Source organism: Triturus cristatus, chromosome 3_1 (assembly GCF_964204655.1).
Source record: "Triturus cristatus chromosome 3_1, aTriCri1.1, whole genome shotgun sequence".
NCBI lineage: Eukaryota > Metazoa > Chordata > Amphibia > Caudata > Salamandridae > Triturus > Triturus cristatus.
In genome coordinates this window covers 506490546-506511127 of record NC_140583.1, presented here as the reverse complement: position 1 = coordinate 506511127, position 20582 = coordinate 506490546, and the positions used below count along the sequence as shown (strand labels likewise).

Genomic DNA, 20582 nt, shown 5'->3' with positions numbered 1-20582 from the left:
GTTTTGCGCTCCGCTGTCGTGCTTCTGCCTTCTCTGGTTGGGCGGTTTGTCCACTGCGGTGTGTCTGCTTGTTTGGGTCACCCTAATTTGTGGAGCGGGGTGGACGTCATTCCGCACGGCGGAGAGTCCCCACTGGCTCCCACCGCCGCGGTGGTGGGCGCACTTTGATGGCGGTCCGCGTCGCACCGCGGCGTTTAGGAAATGGGCTATATTTGGCCATACTAATATGGCGGGCGTGAGGACCGCTGCTCGCAGGTGGAATAAAGCATTTTTCCGCACCGCTGGCACCGCGGTGGTGCCACCGCCCGACATCCTAATGGACCCCTTTGTTTTGTTTGCGTACCAAAGTGACATATTGATGCCATCAGCCTGTTTTCACTATGCAATCTTACAAAACAGCAAAGGATACGACATACATTATGTTGCACATAGAGAAGCTAGAGAAATTACTTTTCACTGTTGTGAAAACAGCCTCCACGGATTAGATAAACCACAGGTTCATTAGTCTGCCGATTTCAATATTTCCTTTCCAATACTGCTTACAACATCAGGTAGGCAAATACGACTGACTAGGAGAGGGGTATGTACATGAATCATGGGTTTTACCTAAATTTCATTGTCAGAATAGGGAGGCTGAAGCAGAGCACTTCGGTCATTTCTTAGTTTGCAAGAACGTTTCGCTTCATGGCGCATGTAATGCGTCCATGACAAACTTATCGTTTTTCACCAGTGGCCGTGATCCATCCGGCTTTCAGATTGCTCTCTAATGGTAGCTATTTGATGATGAACGATCATAGCATATCTTGTTACGGTTTCTCCCATTGTGACTTTTTTTGTAGACAAGTACTGTTTCCTTTTCCGACGCTTTGGGCTTTCAATAAAGCTTTCAAATTTGCACTTTGACACCCTGAGCACATTGAAATACTTATTGTTTCACAAAGATGTAGCTTTAACACCTGCAAAGGAGACGTTTGATCTTCAAGTTGCAAGGACTTCTGAATTTCCAGTCTTGACCCTGCACCCAAGGGGAACAGTCCAGCCCGAATGGCATGGTGAGCAAACTATGGATTTAGGACCAGATCTCTGTACTGGGGTGAATGTATGACATTGTTCTGCGTTCTGTCCATCAATTGTTGTTTTTGCATTTGTCACCACGAGTGGGACGGGTATGCCTAAACGTGGGGCCCGTGCTCTCCATGCCACTGGAGTCAAGCTATGCTGGCTGAAGAGGGGTGAAACCCCGAAACCGGTCCTAGGATGCTTGTTTCCACTCCATGGAGGACCTTGCCTGGCAGTTCGGGCTGGACTGTTCCCACTGGGCACAGGGTCAAGACTGATTTGTATATGGCTGGGTTCAAACTGGAATGGCATGGTGAGCAAAAAAAACGATGGATTTAGGCCCAGATCTCTGTACTGGGGTGAATGCATGACATTGTCCTGCATTCTGTCTATCAATTGTTGTTTTTGCATGGTTCCTTCTTCAGCGGCTGCTGTGGGGAATCAATGGGTCCATGTGTGCTCCATAAACTTGCTCTGTGGTGTGCTTGTGGGAGCATCATCTTCGGTAGCTGGGAATATCAATGTTTTGTCTACCTCTCGGAACGTGTAAACAATCTGGCAGTTTTGAGTGGTGGGAACATTTTAATTCTGACTTGTTTTTGACGTCCTCAATTGTTTTAAATGACATTATTTGTAATGTTTAATTGTATTAGCTTTAACATATTTTAAGTTGTGGCTTTCCGAATGCTTTGGTTTCAAATTTTAGAGTTTTAGCCAACCTATATATTGATAACATTGCTGTGCATTGTTTTTTAGTAGCTTTGGATAGCTTTAGTCAACTCACGTCCGAGGATTGGGTGTCATGTGGCTGGGTTAGGACCAGGAAGGAGCACCATCATTTACAAGCACACCTTTCTTAAGTTGCCTTCTTTTTTTACACAACGACTTTTGACACACATTTGCTTGCGTGACTGTGTAAGATTATTTTCTCTGAAACCATATTGCTTACATTTCAACTTCGTAGGGACACTAAAACAACACCTTGAACATTTAGTACAAGGCCTAAACGTATATTGTTGTTTGTTGATCATCCATAAGGCGACACAACTATCACAAGAGGATAAACAATGTCAATATGGCTGAGGCTTTGGCACAGAAGCATTGGTGCTGTTTATAATAAATACACAAACATTTCTGGGTTTTGGGAGAGGAACAGTCTGCTGTCACCGTTAGGTCGCTGCTTGTTAGATCATCCAGTAAGAGATTTGGCAGATCATCTGCTCTAGGCAAATAGGTTAGGGAGCACATAGTAGGAGTACACTACACACAGTACTTATATGACTGCATACGTACACTGTTTTAGCACAATGGTGGAATTGTTTATCCATTTTCCTGTTCTTGTAATGCTAATTACTCTTATCTGTTTCTATCTATTAATCATTGCAGCACATGTCTACTATACAAGAATCACAATGGTTCAATAAATATTGAAACTCCTCTTTGTGCATTTCTTGTGTGTCTCTCTGGGTATGCACGAGTGCCTTAGTGAAATGGTTCTAGATCTGTTGCCAACCTTCCTGGGGGAGTCAGGGTTGTCATGTTCTGAGGTTGCGGATACATTTGTTATCCTGTGGGGATAGAGGTGCAAATGGTGCACTGTGAGCAAGCAGGACTATAAGCCAACATATCCAGAGGGTGTACACAGAATCAGTCTGACATAATCCCAACGTTTATGTTGTTAAACAAACGCACAGTTTACCGGGAAGGTACAAACCATATGACACCAATATATTTGAGATTACAGATTGATTGGTACAAGTTAGTAGAAGGAACAGCCGTCATCATTTAGCAAAACTGCAGTACTCACACACTCTCTCTCTGTCTCTTTTTTCTCTCTTTGTAAAGTTATGTATTGGTGCTATATTGTAATGCTAAGTACCCTCACCTGCTCTCATGGACCTCCCTTTCCTCAATCTCCCACACACCTTTCCATTCCCTTTCATTCACCAACACATACATTGTCTTACGAGAATACATTTAATTGTCATCTTTCTCCGATTTGGTGACACACACCTGTTACAAATGTTGTTGAGTGCTGCATTAGGGTTGGTTATTTGGTGATATTTTCTCCCCTCCTCAAAAGATGTTGTGTGGAATCACAAACTGTGGAACATCAAGGAATGAATATCATATTAATGCATGTCATGAACATAAAACACCTTTCGATTGGTTTACAAACTTAAAAAGAAGAATCTAGCGCATATATATGGAACAGAATTCTGACGTGTTGTGATGAAGTTTAGGTGGCACTGAGAATCCCGATATCTAGGTTTGAACCTATGTTCTTCGGGCTTCTAGTCTCACCGTAGATGGTCTCATGTTACATTCACTTTCATAACTGTTTTAATTCATTTAGCACACTTTCAGTCACTACTCAGTTCCCACATTCCCACTTTCATGCCACTTGCTTTCTGGTGTATAAGAGGATTTGGTAGAGTCCTTTAGGGGGCCAATATTCTAGAAGTTTGACAACAGAAAGTAAACAAATAGTGTCTTGGGTAATGTTGTTATAGCTTCCCTTTCTCTTCTTCAGTATGCTTGAGATGTTAATTACTGGACGAAGAAGCTCCTATGAAGGAAACTGTGGATGGTCCTAGGAAATTGACATTCCAGCATTGCGAAGAGGCCACAAGATAATATGGACACTTTAGAAAATATGCAGCAAGGGAACTGAAGTACATTTCCGGCAGTAGTTTAAGTATTCTATAATGCAGTGCTCAGACTTGTACATTCAATCAATCACGTATTGAAAAGCACTGCTAATCACCCATCAGGGTATACAGGTGCTAGTTGTAGGGTGTAGTCGAAAAGCCAGGTCTTGAGTTTCTTGATAAATTCTGCCAGGAAGGGTGATGTGCTGATGTGGAGGGGAAGGTTGTTCTAAGAATTGGTGGCGAGGTAGGAGAGGGAACGGCCTCCACTGTGTCTACGGCGGATGCAAGGGAGGTGGAGCGCAGGTCTCTGGAGGGTTGGTGAATGTTCAGGTGGTGGTTGATGTATGTGGTCCTTGGTTGTGGAGGGCTTTGTAGGCATGTCAGCATCTTGAATTGGAACCTTTTCTGAATGAGGAAAAAGTGTAAGTTTCTGAGGTGAGGCGTGATGTGTATCTATTTGGGTAGTTTGACGATGAGTCTGGCTGCTGAGTTCTGTATCATCTGGAGTCTCCTTGTCAGTTGGGAAGTGGTTCCTGCGTACAGTGTGTTACCATAGTCCAGACAACTGGAGACTAGGGTTTGAGCAAAGTTTTTTCTTGTTTCGATGGGGAGCAATTTAAAGATTCTTTGGAGCATGCGGAGGGTGTGGAAGCATGTGGTGGAGACTGCATTAATCTGTTGTTTCATGATGAGCTTGCTGGCCAGGATGATGTTGAGGTTGCGGGCATGGTCTGTTGGTGTGAGGTTGGGGCCGAGTTTATCCGGCCACCAGGTGTCGTTCCACGGGGATGCGTTGTTCCCAAAGATCAGCACTTCTGTCTTGTCAGTATTAAGCTTCAGACAATTGGTCTACAGCCAATCAGCGACACTGGTCATATAGTTGTGGAAGTTGATCCTCGCGGTGAAGGAGTCTGCTCAGAGTGAGAAAATTAGTTGGGTGTCGTCGGGGTAGGATATGATGTTGAGGTTATGAGTTCTGACGATGTCGGCTTCGGGTGTCATATAGATGTTGAAGAGGGTGGGGTTGAAGGAAGAACCTTGGGGGACACTGCAAATGGTGTTCTTTGGTTCTGAGGTGAAGGCGGTAGGCGGATTCTCTGAATTTGTGCCATGAGGAATGATGTGATGTATCTTAGGGCGTCTCACTGGATCCCATTGTGGTGCAATCTCTTGATGAGTGTGTGGTGGGATACGGTGGCAAACGCTGCGGAAAGGTTGAGAAGGATCAGTGTCTCTGATTCTCCCCTGTCCAGGAGGGTGTGGATATCGTCAATGGCGGCGATCACGGCAGTCTCATTGCTGTGCTTGGCACGAAAGCTGGATTTGGAGGTGTTGCAGGTTGTTTCTCTCCAGATGTTTGTTCAGCTGAAGGTTGATGACTTTCTCAAGGACTTTGGTGGGAAAAGAGAGCAATGAGATGGAGCCGTAGTTTTGGAGTTCGCTGGGTTCGGCGGAGGGCTTCTTTAGGAGAGTCTGACTTCTGCCCGTTTCAATGCGTCGGGGAAGGTGGCTGTGGAGGTGGATGCATTGAAGATGGTGGTGAGTTGGCAGCTGAGCTCCTTGCTTCTAGGGTTGAAGATGCGATGGGTCAAGGGTCTGTGGATGCTCCCGAATTATGAAGTTCATTATGGTTGTGGTTTTCTGCATGGTGAGTCGTTCCCATGCAGTGAGCGGATGGCCTGGGGTGGCATCCGTAGGAGTGAGGAGACTGTTGAGAGTTGATAGGTTGGGGTTCAAAGTTCCTGTAGATGGCGGATATCTTGTTGTGGAAATGTTTTGCTAGCTTGTCGCAGTGAATCAGTTCCCTGGTCAGCTTCACCGAAGCAGGTCTCCCGGCCTCTTCCTGCATCCACTGTGTTTGCCTGGTACCTTGCGTCTGATACACTTTAAGTTAGCTCTCATTTAATAGCAGTGGTGCTGAAAATATTTAAAGGTGCTTTTTACAACATCTTCTAAATTATGAATGCAGATTGTAAATAAATGCCTTTGTGTTACAGAACTGCTTTTGATCCTTTCTCTGAATATTCATAAACATGAAGTACTACTAAATAGTAAAGGACAGGAACTTCAGCATACACAGTGTAGAATTAAGGGATACATTTTCTGGAAAATACAATTTAAGCACTATCTTGTATGGTTCTGTGGGAAAAGTACTGCCTTTCCGGGTAGCCTAAAAGTCATTATATTTAATGAAGTGGTGTTCCCCCAAGACACTGAATATATTATAATTTAGCAACATGCTTACAATGCTTTCCCCCATCCTTTGTTAAAGTTACTTTTCAAAGATTACCTTAAGAGCTATGACGTCCTCTACACACTACAGTATGTTTACTGCTTTAGCATGGGTCTAACATTTATCAGATCTTATGATCTGACCCTTTAGGATCGCCAAATCACATATGTTCTTCAACATCAGCGACCACAAGTGACTTCAATGAATTTTCCATCCCCCACCGGCGCTATAAATGGCATCACTAGTTTCCCGCCAAAATAGTCTTTGAAAGAATAAGCCTGGTAGAAAGAGACATTTCCATCATTTATCTGCACAGAAAGTGACATCACTGGATTTCCCATCATCCATATGCAGGAAGTGACATCACTGTCTCCTGCCATATTGGTCTTTAAAAGAAGAATCAAAAAAAGAGGAGCCATATCCATCATCTATCTGCCCAGGATGTGACATCACTGGATTTCCCATCAAACATCTGCAGAGGAAATCACATAAATGAATTTCCCTTCATCCAGTTGCACAGGAAGTGATATTACTGCTTTCCTGTCGCAACAGTCATTTCCATAATCCATTTGCACAAGAAGTGACATCACTGGATTTCCCATCATCCAACTGCACAGTAACTCACACAGTCCTGCAACCACCCATACAACACTTTACACCCACAAGCTTGCTCCTCAACACCAGCTCACTCATCAAATATGACACAGAGATCTGGTACATGTTGCATGACAATGCCCCTGACCTGCTTTTCCTCACAGAAACCTGGCTGAACCCTGCATCAGTACCTGACTTCGCTACAGCCTCCCTCCTCTCCCCCGGCTACAAGCTTGGTAGGCAGGACAGACTTCACAAGCCTGGTGGCGGAATCACCATCATCCACAAGAACGCTATCACTGCACCACATCCATGGACACATTGTCCTCCAACTTGGGACAACTATCTTTTAAGCTCCACGTCACTGTCAAATTTGCCCTAAGTGACATTTCAATTTACAGACTACCAGGACCCCGCACCAACATCATCACAGAATTCAGTGCACCACTTGACTTTGATGCTAGCAACTGCATCCTACTCAGAGACTTCATCTCCCACCTGGAAGACCACTTCGACCGCAACTCAAGTGCAAAATCAACAAGCTTGAATTAATCCTTGAATTAATCTCAGCCACTGACAATCGCTCAGGGCTGCATCCCAGTCCATCATTTTTCGCCCACTGAGCCACCTCAGTTTGGATTCATATGCAAATTATTCTTGACATCGCTCCTCATGGAAACAGTCCAGCACAAACTGCCAAGCCAGGTTCTCACTGAACCAGAGCACAAGCAATCCAGGACAGTTTTCGCCCTTGTTACGGGATCATTAGCCAAGTATCGCCTGGTTCCAGTGGCACATGGAGCTCGTGGCCCACATCTGAACATACCTTCGGTAAAATGCAAAACAACAGGGTGAGGGATGGAATGCTTAAATCAATCTCAGTTACTGGCAATTTGTTCAAGCAGCATCCCAATCCATCATTTTTTGCCAACCATTTTCCCTCATATTAGACCCAGCCATATGCAAATCAGTCTTTACTGGGCTCTTCATGGGAACAGTCTAGCCCGAGCTGCCAAGCCAGGTCCTTCCTGAACCATAACACAAGAAACCAAGGAATAGTTTTGCCCTTCTTATGGGCTCATCAGCTGGGTATAGTTTGGTTCCAGTGTCACAGTGAGCCTGGGACCCACGTCTGGGCATACTTGGTGCACCTGGAACATTAGTTGCAAAAACAACAAGGTGATTGATGGAATGCTTGAATTAATCTCAGCTGCTGGCAGTCGCTCGGGAAGCATCTCAATCCATTGTTTTTTGTCCACAATCCCACCTCAGTTTGGACCCAGCCATATGCAAATCAGTCTTGAACCAGCTCTTCATGGGAACCGTCCATCCTAAACTGCCAAGCCAGGTTTTACCTGAACTGGAACACAAGACGTCCAGCACCAGTTTCCCCCTTATTATGGGCTCATCAGCCTGGTATAGCTTGGTTTCAGGGGCACAGTGAGCCCAGGACTCAAGTCTGGGCATACTGGGGCCCTTAGGGAATCAACTGAAAAAACAACAAGTTGTTGGATGGAATATTTTAATTAATCTCAGCCACTGGCAATTGATCTCCCAGCTACCATTCTCAGCCAAGGCCTTAAACAAAATCATCAACAGACTTTTCAACGACCACCAACTACTCAGTCATGTTTCAGACCCAATCAAAGCATGGAAACTGCCCTCATCTCTGCCATGGATTTCATCCACATGACTCTAAACAGAGGAGACACGGCGGCCCTCATCCTCCTTGACCTTTCCACTTGACAGAGTCTCCCATCCCATCCTCACCCAATGCCTACACACCATCAGAAATCAGGATCATTCGCACCAATTAATTTGCTCCTTCCTGACTAGGACCCAGTCAGTCAGACTGGCATTATACAACTCGGATGACAGCAACCTCATCTGTTGAATTCCTCAAGGATCCTTCCTAAGCCCGACCCTCTTCAATGCATACATAATCCCTTTAGCCAGCATCATCTGCTCTCATGATATCAATATCCTCTCCTATGCGATGACAAGCAGCTCCTTCACTACCTCACATCTAGTACCCAAATCAAGTTCAATGCCTGCTTGACTGAAATTACCCACTGGATGAAGTCCAACTGTTCAAAGCTGAACACGGACAGGACTGTATGCGGAGGAAGAGGTGTGGTGCCGCAGCCAGGGCGACTGACTCCGGAATCTGGGGATCAGCCCAGCACCATTTGACTCTGGGCAATAGCTTGCTTAATCTTCCCGACGCCCCCCAGCTCCTAGAGACCCTTATGGGTGATTGTTCACGCTTTACAAATGTGGATATTATTATGCTTGATCTTTGGGACTGCACCTCGTGGCCAACAAAGCTAGGAATAGCACCCACCCCTACCACCTCGGGATAATCATAGACAGCAAACTCGACATGACAGCCCAAGTCAGTGCTGTCACTCCCTCACGCTTACATTCCCTGAAGATGCTGAGGAAGATTTCAAATGGCTCTCAATCAGCACCTGGAAAACTGTCATGCACTCCCTGGTCACAAGCAAGTTGGACTATCTGAACACCCATTGTGCTGGGATCAATGAAAAACTCACCAGAGAGTTGCAGACCATTCAGAACTCGGTGGCCGGATTCACTCTCAACCTTCCATGTCACCCTCACATCACACCACACTTTAAGGAGCTCTACTGGCTCCCAATTCACAAACAAGCACTATTCAAACTCCTCGCCCACTCTTTCATAGCGCTACATTACACTGGCCCAGCATACTTAAACAATTGCATCTTCTTTCACAAACCTTCCAGACAGCTCCACTCGTCCGGACTCCTCCTTGCACAAATCCACTGCATACGGAAATCCAGATCCGGTGGTACATAGCATAACATGTCCCGTGGATATACATCACACTAGCATGCACTCTCAATCAGATTGAATTACCATTGGTAGATTGTCAGCTTTGTTCAATGGAAGGTTCATTGTTCTTCATTGTTTCTTCCATTGAGTGCAAACCCATTTATCACAATGGAGGGTCCTTAAGTAATAGTTGGATCATATCTGGCTTCAAGATCCCTTACCCTATACTTATACGTTCAAGCATGGCATGTCCACATTCAACTAAATAGTCTGTTTCTTTGGTTTTGCTCTAGTGCGGCGTGCGGCCAAGCTTTGTAACTTAAGAGAAGTTGGGGATGACGAAGAGTGGATCCTGTACTGGACAGATTGTTCCGTGTCTCTGGAGCGGGTCATGGAAATGAAAAGGTTTCAGGTAAACATTCTACAGAAAAGTGTAACGAGCTCCGCCAAGGGTGGTCCTGTAGTGTGGCATACCCATGCATTTATTTGGGGTGGCAGGAGATAAATAGCAGCAACATCTTTTATTTTCCAAGGGAACCATTTTATCACAGCTTGATTGCTTTATTGCCAGGGTGTCTTTCGTTCAAAGGACATTGATCAGCCCTTTCAGCTGCTGCCCAATAGAAGTCTTCATTGCGTAATCACTGAGTAAATGAAAATTGCTGCATGAATGTTTTTTAATAGTTTTGTGTGGTATTCCTCACTCTGACCACATAAAAACAGTACCTTCCCTGTGTGTGTCTGTGAGTGTGTGTCAGTGAGTTCACATGTGCTGACAAAGATGAGGTGTCTTTGGGCATTTTGATTTACAGCATTTGTGATAGAAGTTTCAATGATGTGCAGAGGAGGCACGGTCATCAACCAAGGCGATTTGGGAAACAGTGCACAGATCTCTGTCACCCCAATCTCCATATAGATATATGCTAAGTTTTGAGATGTAAGATTATGGAGATACTCCTTCTAGCTGCTGGATATGGGCTTTGCACCTCAAGGAACATCTTGCTCTTTTGTAATCAAAAGCATGAGATTTCTTGTGTGAGATAATAGAGGACTCTTGTGTATGAACTTGCATGAGCCCTATAACCTGGCATAGAACATTATTTAGAGAAACCGTGTGCAGCAAACCTTCTGTGAGCTGTACACGTCTATGGAATTTTGGAGCTTTTGTCCAGTTGCTGTGAGCCCTCCTAGTTAAATCTAATATTATATTCACACACTTATAGCAGGAACGTATTGTTTTCTTGGAGGAAAACAATTAAGTGGTGGGATTCAAGTTTGTGTGAATTGTTTCAATTCAATTTGTAGGGAATTCAATGGTACACAAGTATGTGTTGCGACTGAAAGGAAACTTTAACGGTTATGAGATTTAAATGCTGTTCAGGTAGTTCTGGGTGTGAAGTAAGTATTCATTATAATGAGGAGAAAGCCTTTCCTGCTGCCCCAATCTATTTCTAAACTAATGTCATCAATGCCTATTTCCTTTGTATTCTACAGCTTGTCCGGGCTAGATGTTCAAATTCGTGAGACATCAATCTGTTCACACTAGGACAGTTTTAGGATGTTGTTAATTACTATACTTTATTTTATGGAGATTATTTTGTTAAGTGTTAGGTTTTCTACCCTTGGCTCTTTGGATTGAGATTGCACAAATACTTCTTTACCCTAGGGCTCAAGGATCTTTAGACCCTACTGCATGTTATGGTCCATCTCCTGATTTAGTATCCCTTTCTTCCTCTGTCTGTATCCGGTCATGAATGAGTGCTTAAGGGAGCTACCTTATGGCATTGCTGTTTAACCTTTTTCTGTAAACTGTGTGTTTTTGGATGGGATCCCTTCACAGGAGATTTCTAGTGGCATTTAAGTTGCCTTTTTCTCATCATCTAAGTGACCTTCTCTGGCTTGCTGTGAAAGAAATTCTCCATCTTCTGAACTCTTCTCTTTAACTACAGTGCCTTTCATTTCTTTTTTCCTGCTTATCGCTGTTTAAATATTTTTATCGGGTTTTTCTGAAACAGCCCAATATCTGAGCAGAGATTTCCATACCTCAGTCTAGAAGGGAGTGATAGTGGGGCAGAACTAAAGAATATGTATAGTGACGTGTCGTCTCCCTCTTGGTCACATCACCAGCGTTGCCAGGAGGTGACGAGTTTTGCCTGATGTAGTTTAAAGGGAGGCCAGTTCCAATCATGCAGGATCTCTAAATAACTACATTTTGGATGTGTTTCGCAAAGGCTCTTGTGTGTCAGAAAGATGTCCTCAAAATCCTTTTTTGCTTTTTTGATACCTGTAATACTGTAGATATTTTTTTTGTTAGTTTAGTGTAAAGTTTGGCAATTATCGAAGTGTAGGTATATATATATATGAACGCAAACCACGCTGGAAAAACACAGGACCTGTCCTTCTATGTAATCGATAGCATCCCCAAAAACATCAGGGGAGGCAATAGACAATTATCACTGAGAAGGCTGGAATCCAGATATATAATTCTTCTGGATTCCAAAATCCCGAATGGGATGAATGCAGACGAGGCTCTCAATGTACATCTCTAATATCCAAGTCGCTTGTCCCGCACCTTTAAACCCTGTCCGCAGCGTCAGGTCCTCACTACTTGATAGATTTTCTAAGTTTCAGTTTGCACAGTTTTCAATTTAATTTTGTTATGCAGTACCCGTTCAGCAGAACTCAGACTGTCCTAGTTTGTCCTTATATACCTAACGTATAACCAAAGGCAAATCACTTTGTACCTCAGCCCACTTGGGCAGCCTACGTGACTCTCCTTGAGAGACACCATCAATACATGTTACTTATAACCCTGCCCCAATACATCTCACCTAATTGCACGAGCATTTATTCACTTAGTAACACAATTTACTATGGGTTTGATGTATAAGTTTGAGCCGAGATCGCTCTTGGATATACTGTAATATATTTGATATTCCGCAACACGGCTGATCAGGCTGATCTTTGGAAAGGCAGATTTTCAATTGGCGGAGTTTTCAAGATTGTGCTGCAGTGAGATCGTATTCTCCTTGTAATCCAAGGATCGTTTTTATACTTTCAACGGATAACTTTAGAAACGTAGGCATCAAAATAAAAGGGCAAGTTATCAATCAGAATTTCAGCATTGTGCCAAATGTGGGCACTTAAGTGAAATAAGCCATTGGATTTCAATGTTTTATGTTTCACCTTCTAAAGATTTACTGAGCGTTGTAGCAAAGGATTGTGTAGTCTTTGGACCGCTTGAGCTGTTTATAAAGTACCTGTAGGCCCGGTGTCCTTATTTCAAAGGTGGTGATCTATAATGATGGAGTCCAGGGTCTCCAGGTCATCCTATTAATGCTAGGTGATCCATATAATAGCACTCAATGTAGGGAGATATAGCCCCCCTGATATGGTATCTGCATGCAGCTTGGAAATGACTGGCCTGGGCCTTTTATTGCTCCAGGTGTACACCTGGATTTATTTGTCTATGGACTGCAGATTTGTGTTCAGTACGAGAAGTGATATGCTGCCAAATACGTAATTAAAGCGTGGGACTACTGTCATTTTGATAGTTTAAACCTGTCAGCAAAGGGAGAGCTGGAGGCCTCTCCATCTATGAAATTCACACTGCATCTGGTTGATTAGTGCCGTTGGTACCATGGATCATGCGTTGTAGATCTGAACTTACCAGGATCCCCAGATGTTTCAGCTTATTCGGTATCCATCGAAAGGGGGATCCAGACACAGAGCCAATCGTAGTAATGTTAGTCATTGCGATGGCTTTGCTTTTTGATTGATTTTATAGCTGGAGAAGACATCATCTGCTTCAAGCATGAGCGTCAATTCTCTGACAGGGGATGCTTTCCCTTGAATCTAAGGTGCGACTACTAAAGGTGCCGAGAAGGCTCAGATGGGGAGGCAAATCCTCCTCGCATTTGACCCCGAAGCTGTGGAACTGTGCCTGCTGAGTTGAGAAGCTAAATGAATGAGCTATGGTTCAGAAAATTAATTAAAACATGCCTATACTTCCACTAGCCTTAGTTATTTTCTGTCCTAGAAGCTTGCATGCACACGTTGACTCACTAAGCACTGGGAAGCTCTTGGGTAAGTTATACGCTTTACAAAGACTCATAGCATTTTGATTCATTTGGTACCAAGGCCCATTCGAGCGATGACCCTTAATAGAAGCCCCTTTCCACTAGATCAAAGGCTTTCTCTGCATCAAGGATGAGAGCTACTTTATCGTTGTTGTCATTCTGAACGTGCTGCAACAGGTGGAGCAGGGTTCGAAGATGATTTCAAGAAGGGATGTTTGATTTTTACAGTTTAGAAGCAATCCAGCTTGTCCCAAGTATAGGCTCAAACTTTACCATATTAATGGGGCCCTTTTCTCAGCCAGTTATTTTCTGTCAGTTTTCCTCAGGAATTTATCACTCGAAATTTAGTGGCCACTCTTTTCTTATCTGGCTGCCAAAAATGTTCAACCTTCTTCCTATTTCCATCCACCTTTTGTCCAATTTTAAAAAGAAATATCTCAAAGTCAGTTTTTTTAAACACAATAGTCCCTTTCTTCCTTCTCGAGGCTGGATGTCTTTTTAATGCTAAGACACCCTCTTCAGGGTTATTTGTTCACAATTAACAAATACATATAATATTCATTCAATAGCTTTACTTGTTGATCTAGCTTTCCTTGCTCTGCAAGATTATGCAGGATAGAGACAGAATATACGCGTGAGCACTCCCCCAACTGATATTTAGTCTTTTCATGTATCTCTCCCTCCTCAGTCTCTTGTCTGGACTGAAAAGATATTAAAGTGCTCAAGTAAGATGAAGGGAATAAAGCCCCCCACCACTCAAAGTTCCTCCCTATTTTCTCTAAAGTCATTGATGTTCCTACTGTAATGACCTGTTTATACTCAAGGTGGTTTTCTTTGCCACCACTGCTTCCAGTGGCTGGGGAGATGTAAGAAGGGTGGAGAAGAAGCATGGGGCTTGTGGAGATGTGGGTCATGCACCTCCTTTGCAAAGGTCATCAGAATTCTTTTTTGACACGCATAAATGGGCTAACAGTATTAATAGATAAAGTGGGTGGAATGGCTGGCCTCATTGCTGTTGCAGACATCCAGCTCAGTCTAGGTATAGATATTTTAGATTTTAAGCAATTTAGGGGATGCCTATGAAAAACGTAAACTCGTCTCCCACCATCCTCCACTCACTGATTGTTGGTTCTCAGTTTTGGTCTGGTCAGCTCTGATTACTGGCTACTTGATCTCTTCTCCAATAGCCAGTCAACAGTATCTGTAATTCTCTATAAGAAGATGTTATGTATGCAGCATAAAATCCTAAATTGTTTTGTATTGTATTTGCATTTATATAGCGATTACTAGCTCTGACGAGGCGTCAGTGATTTTTCTGCGAGTTCCACGCTACTCCGGAACCCATAAAGGATTAGTGGTGAATTAGTTTAGTGAAATATGAAAGTAATTTGAGTGATGGATATGTTAGTCAGTTATTTGAATTGAGAAGGCTAGTGGAGGGATAGAACAGGGAAAAGGTTTGCATTTATATAGCGATTGCTACCCATGTGGGGGTGTTGAAGCGATTTTTGGGCGTGTAGCATGCTACTCTGGAACCCACAAAGCATTATTGGAGGGATAGAAGAGGAAAAAAGGTTTGCATTCATATAGCACAAGCCAGTGGGTGGGAATTACTCTTGGGCACGCCCTAACCAATGGCATACAAGTTCATGAGGCCACCCCTACCCACTTTGGGCATTTTTGAGATGCGAAAAGTCTTCAGCCACACTGAACTTGGACTCTAAATCAGTGTGTGCATAATTTATAAGTGTTAAAGTTAAGCTAGACAGTGGAAAAAACAATTTGCATTTTAAAGTGGACACTTTATGCATTTAGATCATTTCGATTTCCTTCTTTTAGTTAACATAGAAGAATAAAGTGTTGTAAATCAGTGTGTTTACTGTGTCTGCTCACCATTAAGTAGGACACCACTGGACCACACGTGGTTCTTTTCACTGATGCAGCCCTGAGGCTTAGTGGTTTCAGTTCCACTGACGCAGATCCATGTTGATGAAGCAGACGTGGCCCACACATTTGAGCTAGTGATGCCCTGTTTATTATTTCTTGTTTACAAAAATAGACCTTCAATGTGAGGGCTGCCCAAACAGACTGGATCCATGCCATATTTTCAGAATATCCATGGAAGATACATTCAAATTAAATTACTTCAAATATAAGTAATTTAAAAAGTTAGTGCCTATCCTGAAAGTCTTGCATAGTTGGTCCTCATTGTGCTGTGTTGGGAATCTCAAACAACACGGATTTATACTCAGGTGTGTAGAAACTCTTGGCAGACTGAAGATTGTGTGTTTTAATAATACCTTATGTGAACACTGCCTTAATGTTGCACCTTTAAGTTGCCAAAAACTTACGTCTATAAATATGCTGTGTCTTGAATCAGAAAATCAACCATTTTCCAGGGATGAATGAGATCTGCAGAAAGGATTTGCTTGCCCGGAACATGAACAGGCTCCTGAAACTCTTTCCCAAAGAATTCAACATTTTCCCACGCACATGGTGTCTTCCTGCAGAGTGAGTCATTTACATTCTTAAAGACTTTTTTTCCCCCTATCTCTGTTTTAGTGTTTCTACTCTATCTGGCACATGCATCAAAGCTTTTTGCGATCGCAAACGGTGCGATTCGCAAAAATCATCCGTTTGCGATCGCAAAGTTACCTTTTGCGATGCATCAAGGGTCAAGGCCCTCACAATTTGAGAATTCACAATTAATTGCGAGTTCTCAAATTTGAAGAAGCGATTTCGCTACTAGGGTGCGCAAATTTCCATGAAGTTGAACTTCATGGTAATTTGCAAAAACTTTGAAAAATGCACTAAAGTGCATTTTTCAAAGTTGTAGGTTACACACACACGTCCTTAGGACATGTGTGTGTGCCACATTTGTGCACAGATCAATTTCAGGGGTGCAACAGGGTGTCCTTTTGACACCCTTGAAATTGCATGAGCAATTGCAAATTGCGCTTGCAATTTTCCATTCATTCCTAATGAATGGGAAGCTATTCCTTATTTGTGAGTCGCTATTTGCGAGTCTCATGTAAGGAATATGTAGGAATCGCTATTATTATAGCGATTCCTACATGCATAGGATTTTGCGAGTCCTTAATTGCGAATCCTTAATATTCACAATTAAGGGCTCGCAAAATCCTAGCTTGATGCATGTGCCTGTATGTTCCTTATTTCAGCATATCTGTGTTTATTATGCAGGGATGGTCAAATCACTAGAACTTTGTGTGTGAAGATTTTTTCAATCATGGTGTGGGTGTTTTTTATTGGAAGGGCTAGGAGAAGTCCTGCCCCCTTTAACTCTCCTAAAATTGACCACTGGTAAGAAAGGGCCATATTAACCTGTCTGCTGGTACAGATTAATTTATGACTCAACTCTTTTGCTCTCTCAAGACTAAGAGCCACATAGTCTACTGACAGGATGGCAACTTTTTCTGTCGGTGCTTTTGCTTTGTTAAAGTCAGAAGGTATTTCCTGCCAGCCCAAAAAGTATAAGAAGACCTGATGAATGTCACAATTTCGTCCATTCGATAGATGGAGAAAAGAGACTTTTATCTTCCACCGTTTGAGGGGGAAGCCATGATATATCACTAGCTGGTCTCATAGGCTGCCTCATCAGCTATGTGGAAGGAAAGGGACTATCATATTTGTTTTCACAAACCTTCCAGACCCCTCCCCTTATGAAAACTCCTACTTGCACAAATCCCACACATATTGAAAACCAGATCCGGCGGCCAAGCCTTTGACATCGCTCCCAAAGCATAGAATGAACTGCCCCTACACATAAGTGCCTCTACCTCACTTTTTCAGTTGTGGAAGAAACTGAAGACCTGGCTTTTCAAGTAATCCCACTTGGGCCTAGGTGTGGCTAGACTCACACCTACTCTGTGCCGGGATACTCTCCCAGGTGATAGTGCGCTCTACAAATATGCATAGCTTAACATATTAACCTGTCTGCTAATACTTTACAGCTTAATGTATGACTCTTATCTTTTGCTGTCTCAGTGTGATGGTTAGTAGTTGTGCTGGTACCGTCATTGGTTGTACTGGCAGGGGGCAATGGGTGGTGCAAGCTGCAATGGCCTCCTGACAAGAGCCCTAGCATTTACTATTTTACAAATGAAGCACTGGGAGGCCAGGAGTAAAAGCGCACAACAGTGTATGATCCAGATTTGGAAACGGCAAAGTGCATCTGGCTGATCCGAGTCTGAAAAGTTCACCACCATGCAATATAGAGCACTGTCAACGTGCATAATAAATGCAGTAAAACGTTTGTTATTTTCAATGTTCCTTATGGTTGTGAAGCTGGTTCCATCTTTGGAACTAAACACTATTATCAAAAGTGATGATCATTCATTCATTGCAACCTATGTATAAGGTATATTGCAAATTCATATATTGGAAGATAGCGTTTATTGCCGTCATACAAGTAGCCTGGAGCGCAAGCAAGCTTCCATATTAATCAGACAGGTTGATCATCATCCATTTTTATCAATATTATTCTTTGCCCGGAGAGAGAGTTCTTCAACGCTGTGATGCAATGTGACCATTATATCGACAGAACTGAAAAGTAGAAGGTGGCTGCTGCCGTCAGTACTAAAGGACTTGGGCTATCTAATCAAGGTATACCTTTGTGGAGAATCTCATAAAATACATGCTTCAATGCAAAAGCTTAATGGTGTGCTCATTTGAGGCTTAATGGCTGCTGAAGCTCTCCTTGCAGGGCTGCCTCTGCAGCACATGTGCAATGTAGTAATGTAGTGCAGCAAGCATTTACAAAGCTTTTCTCCTTGATATCAAATCCACATGAGAAGCAGGAGTTTGCCAGAGGCTATTTAAAAGAGGCGAGCCTCTCTGCCTGTTCACTGCTGCCATATCTTTTTAAAGTCCGTGGATTCATGAAACACTGACGTATCCATAGCGATGTCTTCAGTTTTGGTGTCTTTTATAGATTGAAATGTAACCTGCCTTCCTCAACAAGGTAATCATAGCACACTTATGCTTTGCTTACTAATGATGGCCCTAAGGGCAAGCAGAACTCCTTCATCTGAATTGTAGTGTTGACAAATGCACTGTAGACAAGGGAGTTTATTATTTTATGTAAAATGTACAGAATTCCCAGCCTGATGATAGAGAATTATTCTGAGCATTTGAATTTATGAGCGATACCAATGCGAGAGAACTGACTTAACATGCAAGTAACTTTTTCATTCTTAAAGGTGAAGCAGAAAGTAGCCTGAACATTCAAGCAATACAATAGTAATGTTCTTCTAGTCCATCAGCTGTACTAGCAGCTGTGTCAGAAGGTTCTGTTGTGAAACATAAGTGCAGTATTTGCAACCACTACTTTATATAATTACCCCTCCCAGAAGCGATTTAAACCTTACAGTACTCTTTCATAATCTTGTAAAGATTAGGTTTCCCTTGCTGTATAACTGTGGTGTCATTGCTTTCTGGCTTCTTTTTTCTGTAGCTATGGAGATCTCCAAGCCTACTGTCGCATGAAGAAAAACAAGACCTATATCTGTAAACCTGACAGCGGCTGCCAAGGTAAAGGTATCTACATCTGCCGCAATCCAAAGGAGCTTAAACATGGGGATCACTTGATATGCCAGCAGTATATTGTCAAGGTAACAGCCAGGGAAGTGTTTTCATCTTGTTTGTCCTAAGAATGCTTTCCTGCAGTAACCTACAGTACTGATTTAAATGAACAAGTTATACTTTGTATTGTTGACCGTGTAAACTTTCACACTTGTCCAGTGCAATTCAGAAGAGACCATTCACTTTTTTATTTATGACTTTAGTTCAGTCTATTTGATTCGATTAGAAACATGTTAGATCTGACATCCTCGGTGTGATCTTCCCCCAAACATTTTGCCTTTACTCCTCCTGTTTTACTGAATTCATTTTTGTTGACTTTAGGACTCAGTACACTTTACCACTGCTAACCAGTGCTAAAGTGCTTGTGCACTCTCCTTTAGACATGTAAGTTACCCCTGAAAGCCAATAGGACAAGGTATATTGGATTTAATAAGTAGAACAAGTGTGTTCGAGTTTTACATGTACTGGTAGTGAAAAGCTCCTAAATTCATTTTTCACTACTGTAAGGCATATCTTTCCTATAGGATACCATGGAGTTACCTTGTTTCATTTAATATGTGCTAACTTTTGATTGGTAGCAGTTAAGGATGTGAAGATTGGACTCAAATGAATTGTAATTTTATAAAATCAGATTTTTAAGTCACAATTCTGAAAATGCCACTTTTAGAAAGTTAAAGGAACAAATGTGGGATGGAATGCTGAACAATGCAAACATTCACCCACAGGCACAAAGATCTGTGTTTAAACCTTTGTTCTTTTGCTCACCACGCCACCCCAGTTTGTTCCCAGCCATATGCAAATCCGTCATGACCCTATTCCTCATGGGAACAGTCCAACCCGAACTACCAAGCCAGGTCCTCCCTGGACCGTAAACAAGCATCCTGGGACTGGTTTCAGGGTAACCTCTCATCAGCCAGGCTAGCTTGAAACCAGTGGCAAAGTGATCAAGAGACCCACGTCTGGGCATACCCTTCCCACTTATGTTGACAAAAGTTAAAGGAATAAATAATGGATGGAATGCTGGACAATGCAAACATTCTCCCCCAGTCAGAAAGATCTGGGTTTAATCCATTGTTCGTTTGCTCCCTATGCCACCCTAGTTTGGACTCAGCCATATGCAAATCAGTCATGAACCTATTCCTCATGGGAACAGTACAGCCCGAACTGCCAAGCCATGTCCCCCCTGGACCAGAAACAAGCATCCTGGGACAGGTTTCTGAGCATGACCCCCTTATCATCCAGGCTGGTTTGAATCCTGTGGCGCAGTGAGCATGAAACCCACGTCTGGGCATACCCTTCCCACTTAGGGCGGCAAAAGCAAAGGAACAAATGATAGACGGAATGCCAGTCCTACAATGCTTGTTTTCCAGTCCAGGGAGAACCTGGCCTGGCAGTTCGGGCTGGACTGTTCCCATGGGGGACAGGGTCAAGACTGATTTGCATATGGTTAGGTTTAAACTGGAATGGCATGGGGAGCAAGAAAACAATGGATTTAGGTCCAGATCTCTGTACTGGGGTGAATGTTTGACATAGTTCAACATTCTGTCC

At 43.0% G+C, this 20582-nt stretch overlaps 1 protein-coding gene across 1 annotated transcript in view; it reads left to right on the top strand.

The window, feature by feature from the left end:
- Window positions 1-20582, top strand: part of TTLL13 (tubulin tyrosine ligase like 13) — a 433768-nt gene that overhangs the window by 99780 nt on the left and 313406 nt on the right. Inside the window, 3 exon segments of the mRNA XM_085644394.1 lie at window positions 9648-9766; window positions 15814-15944; window positions 18907-19063. Coding sequence (XP_085500520.1) covers window positions 9648-9766; window positions 15814-15944; window positions 18907-19063 — 407 coding nt within the window.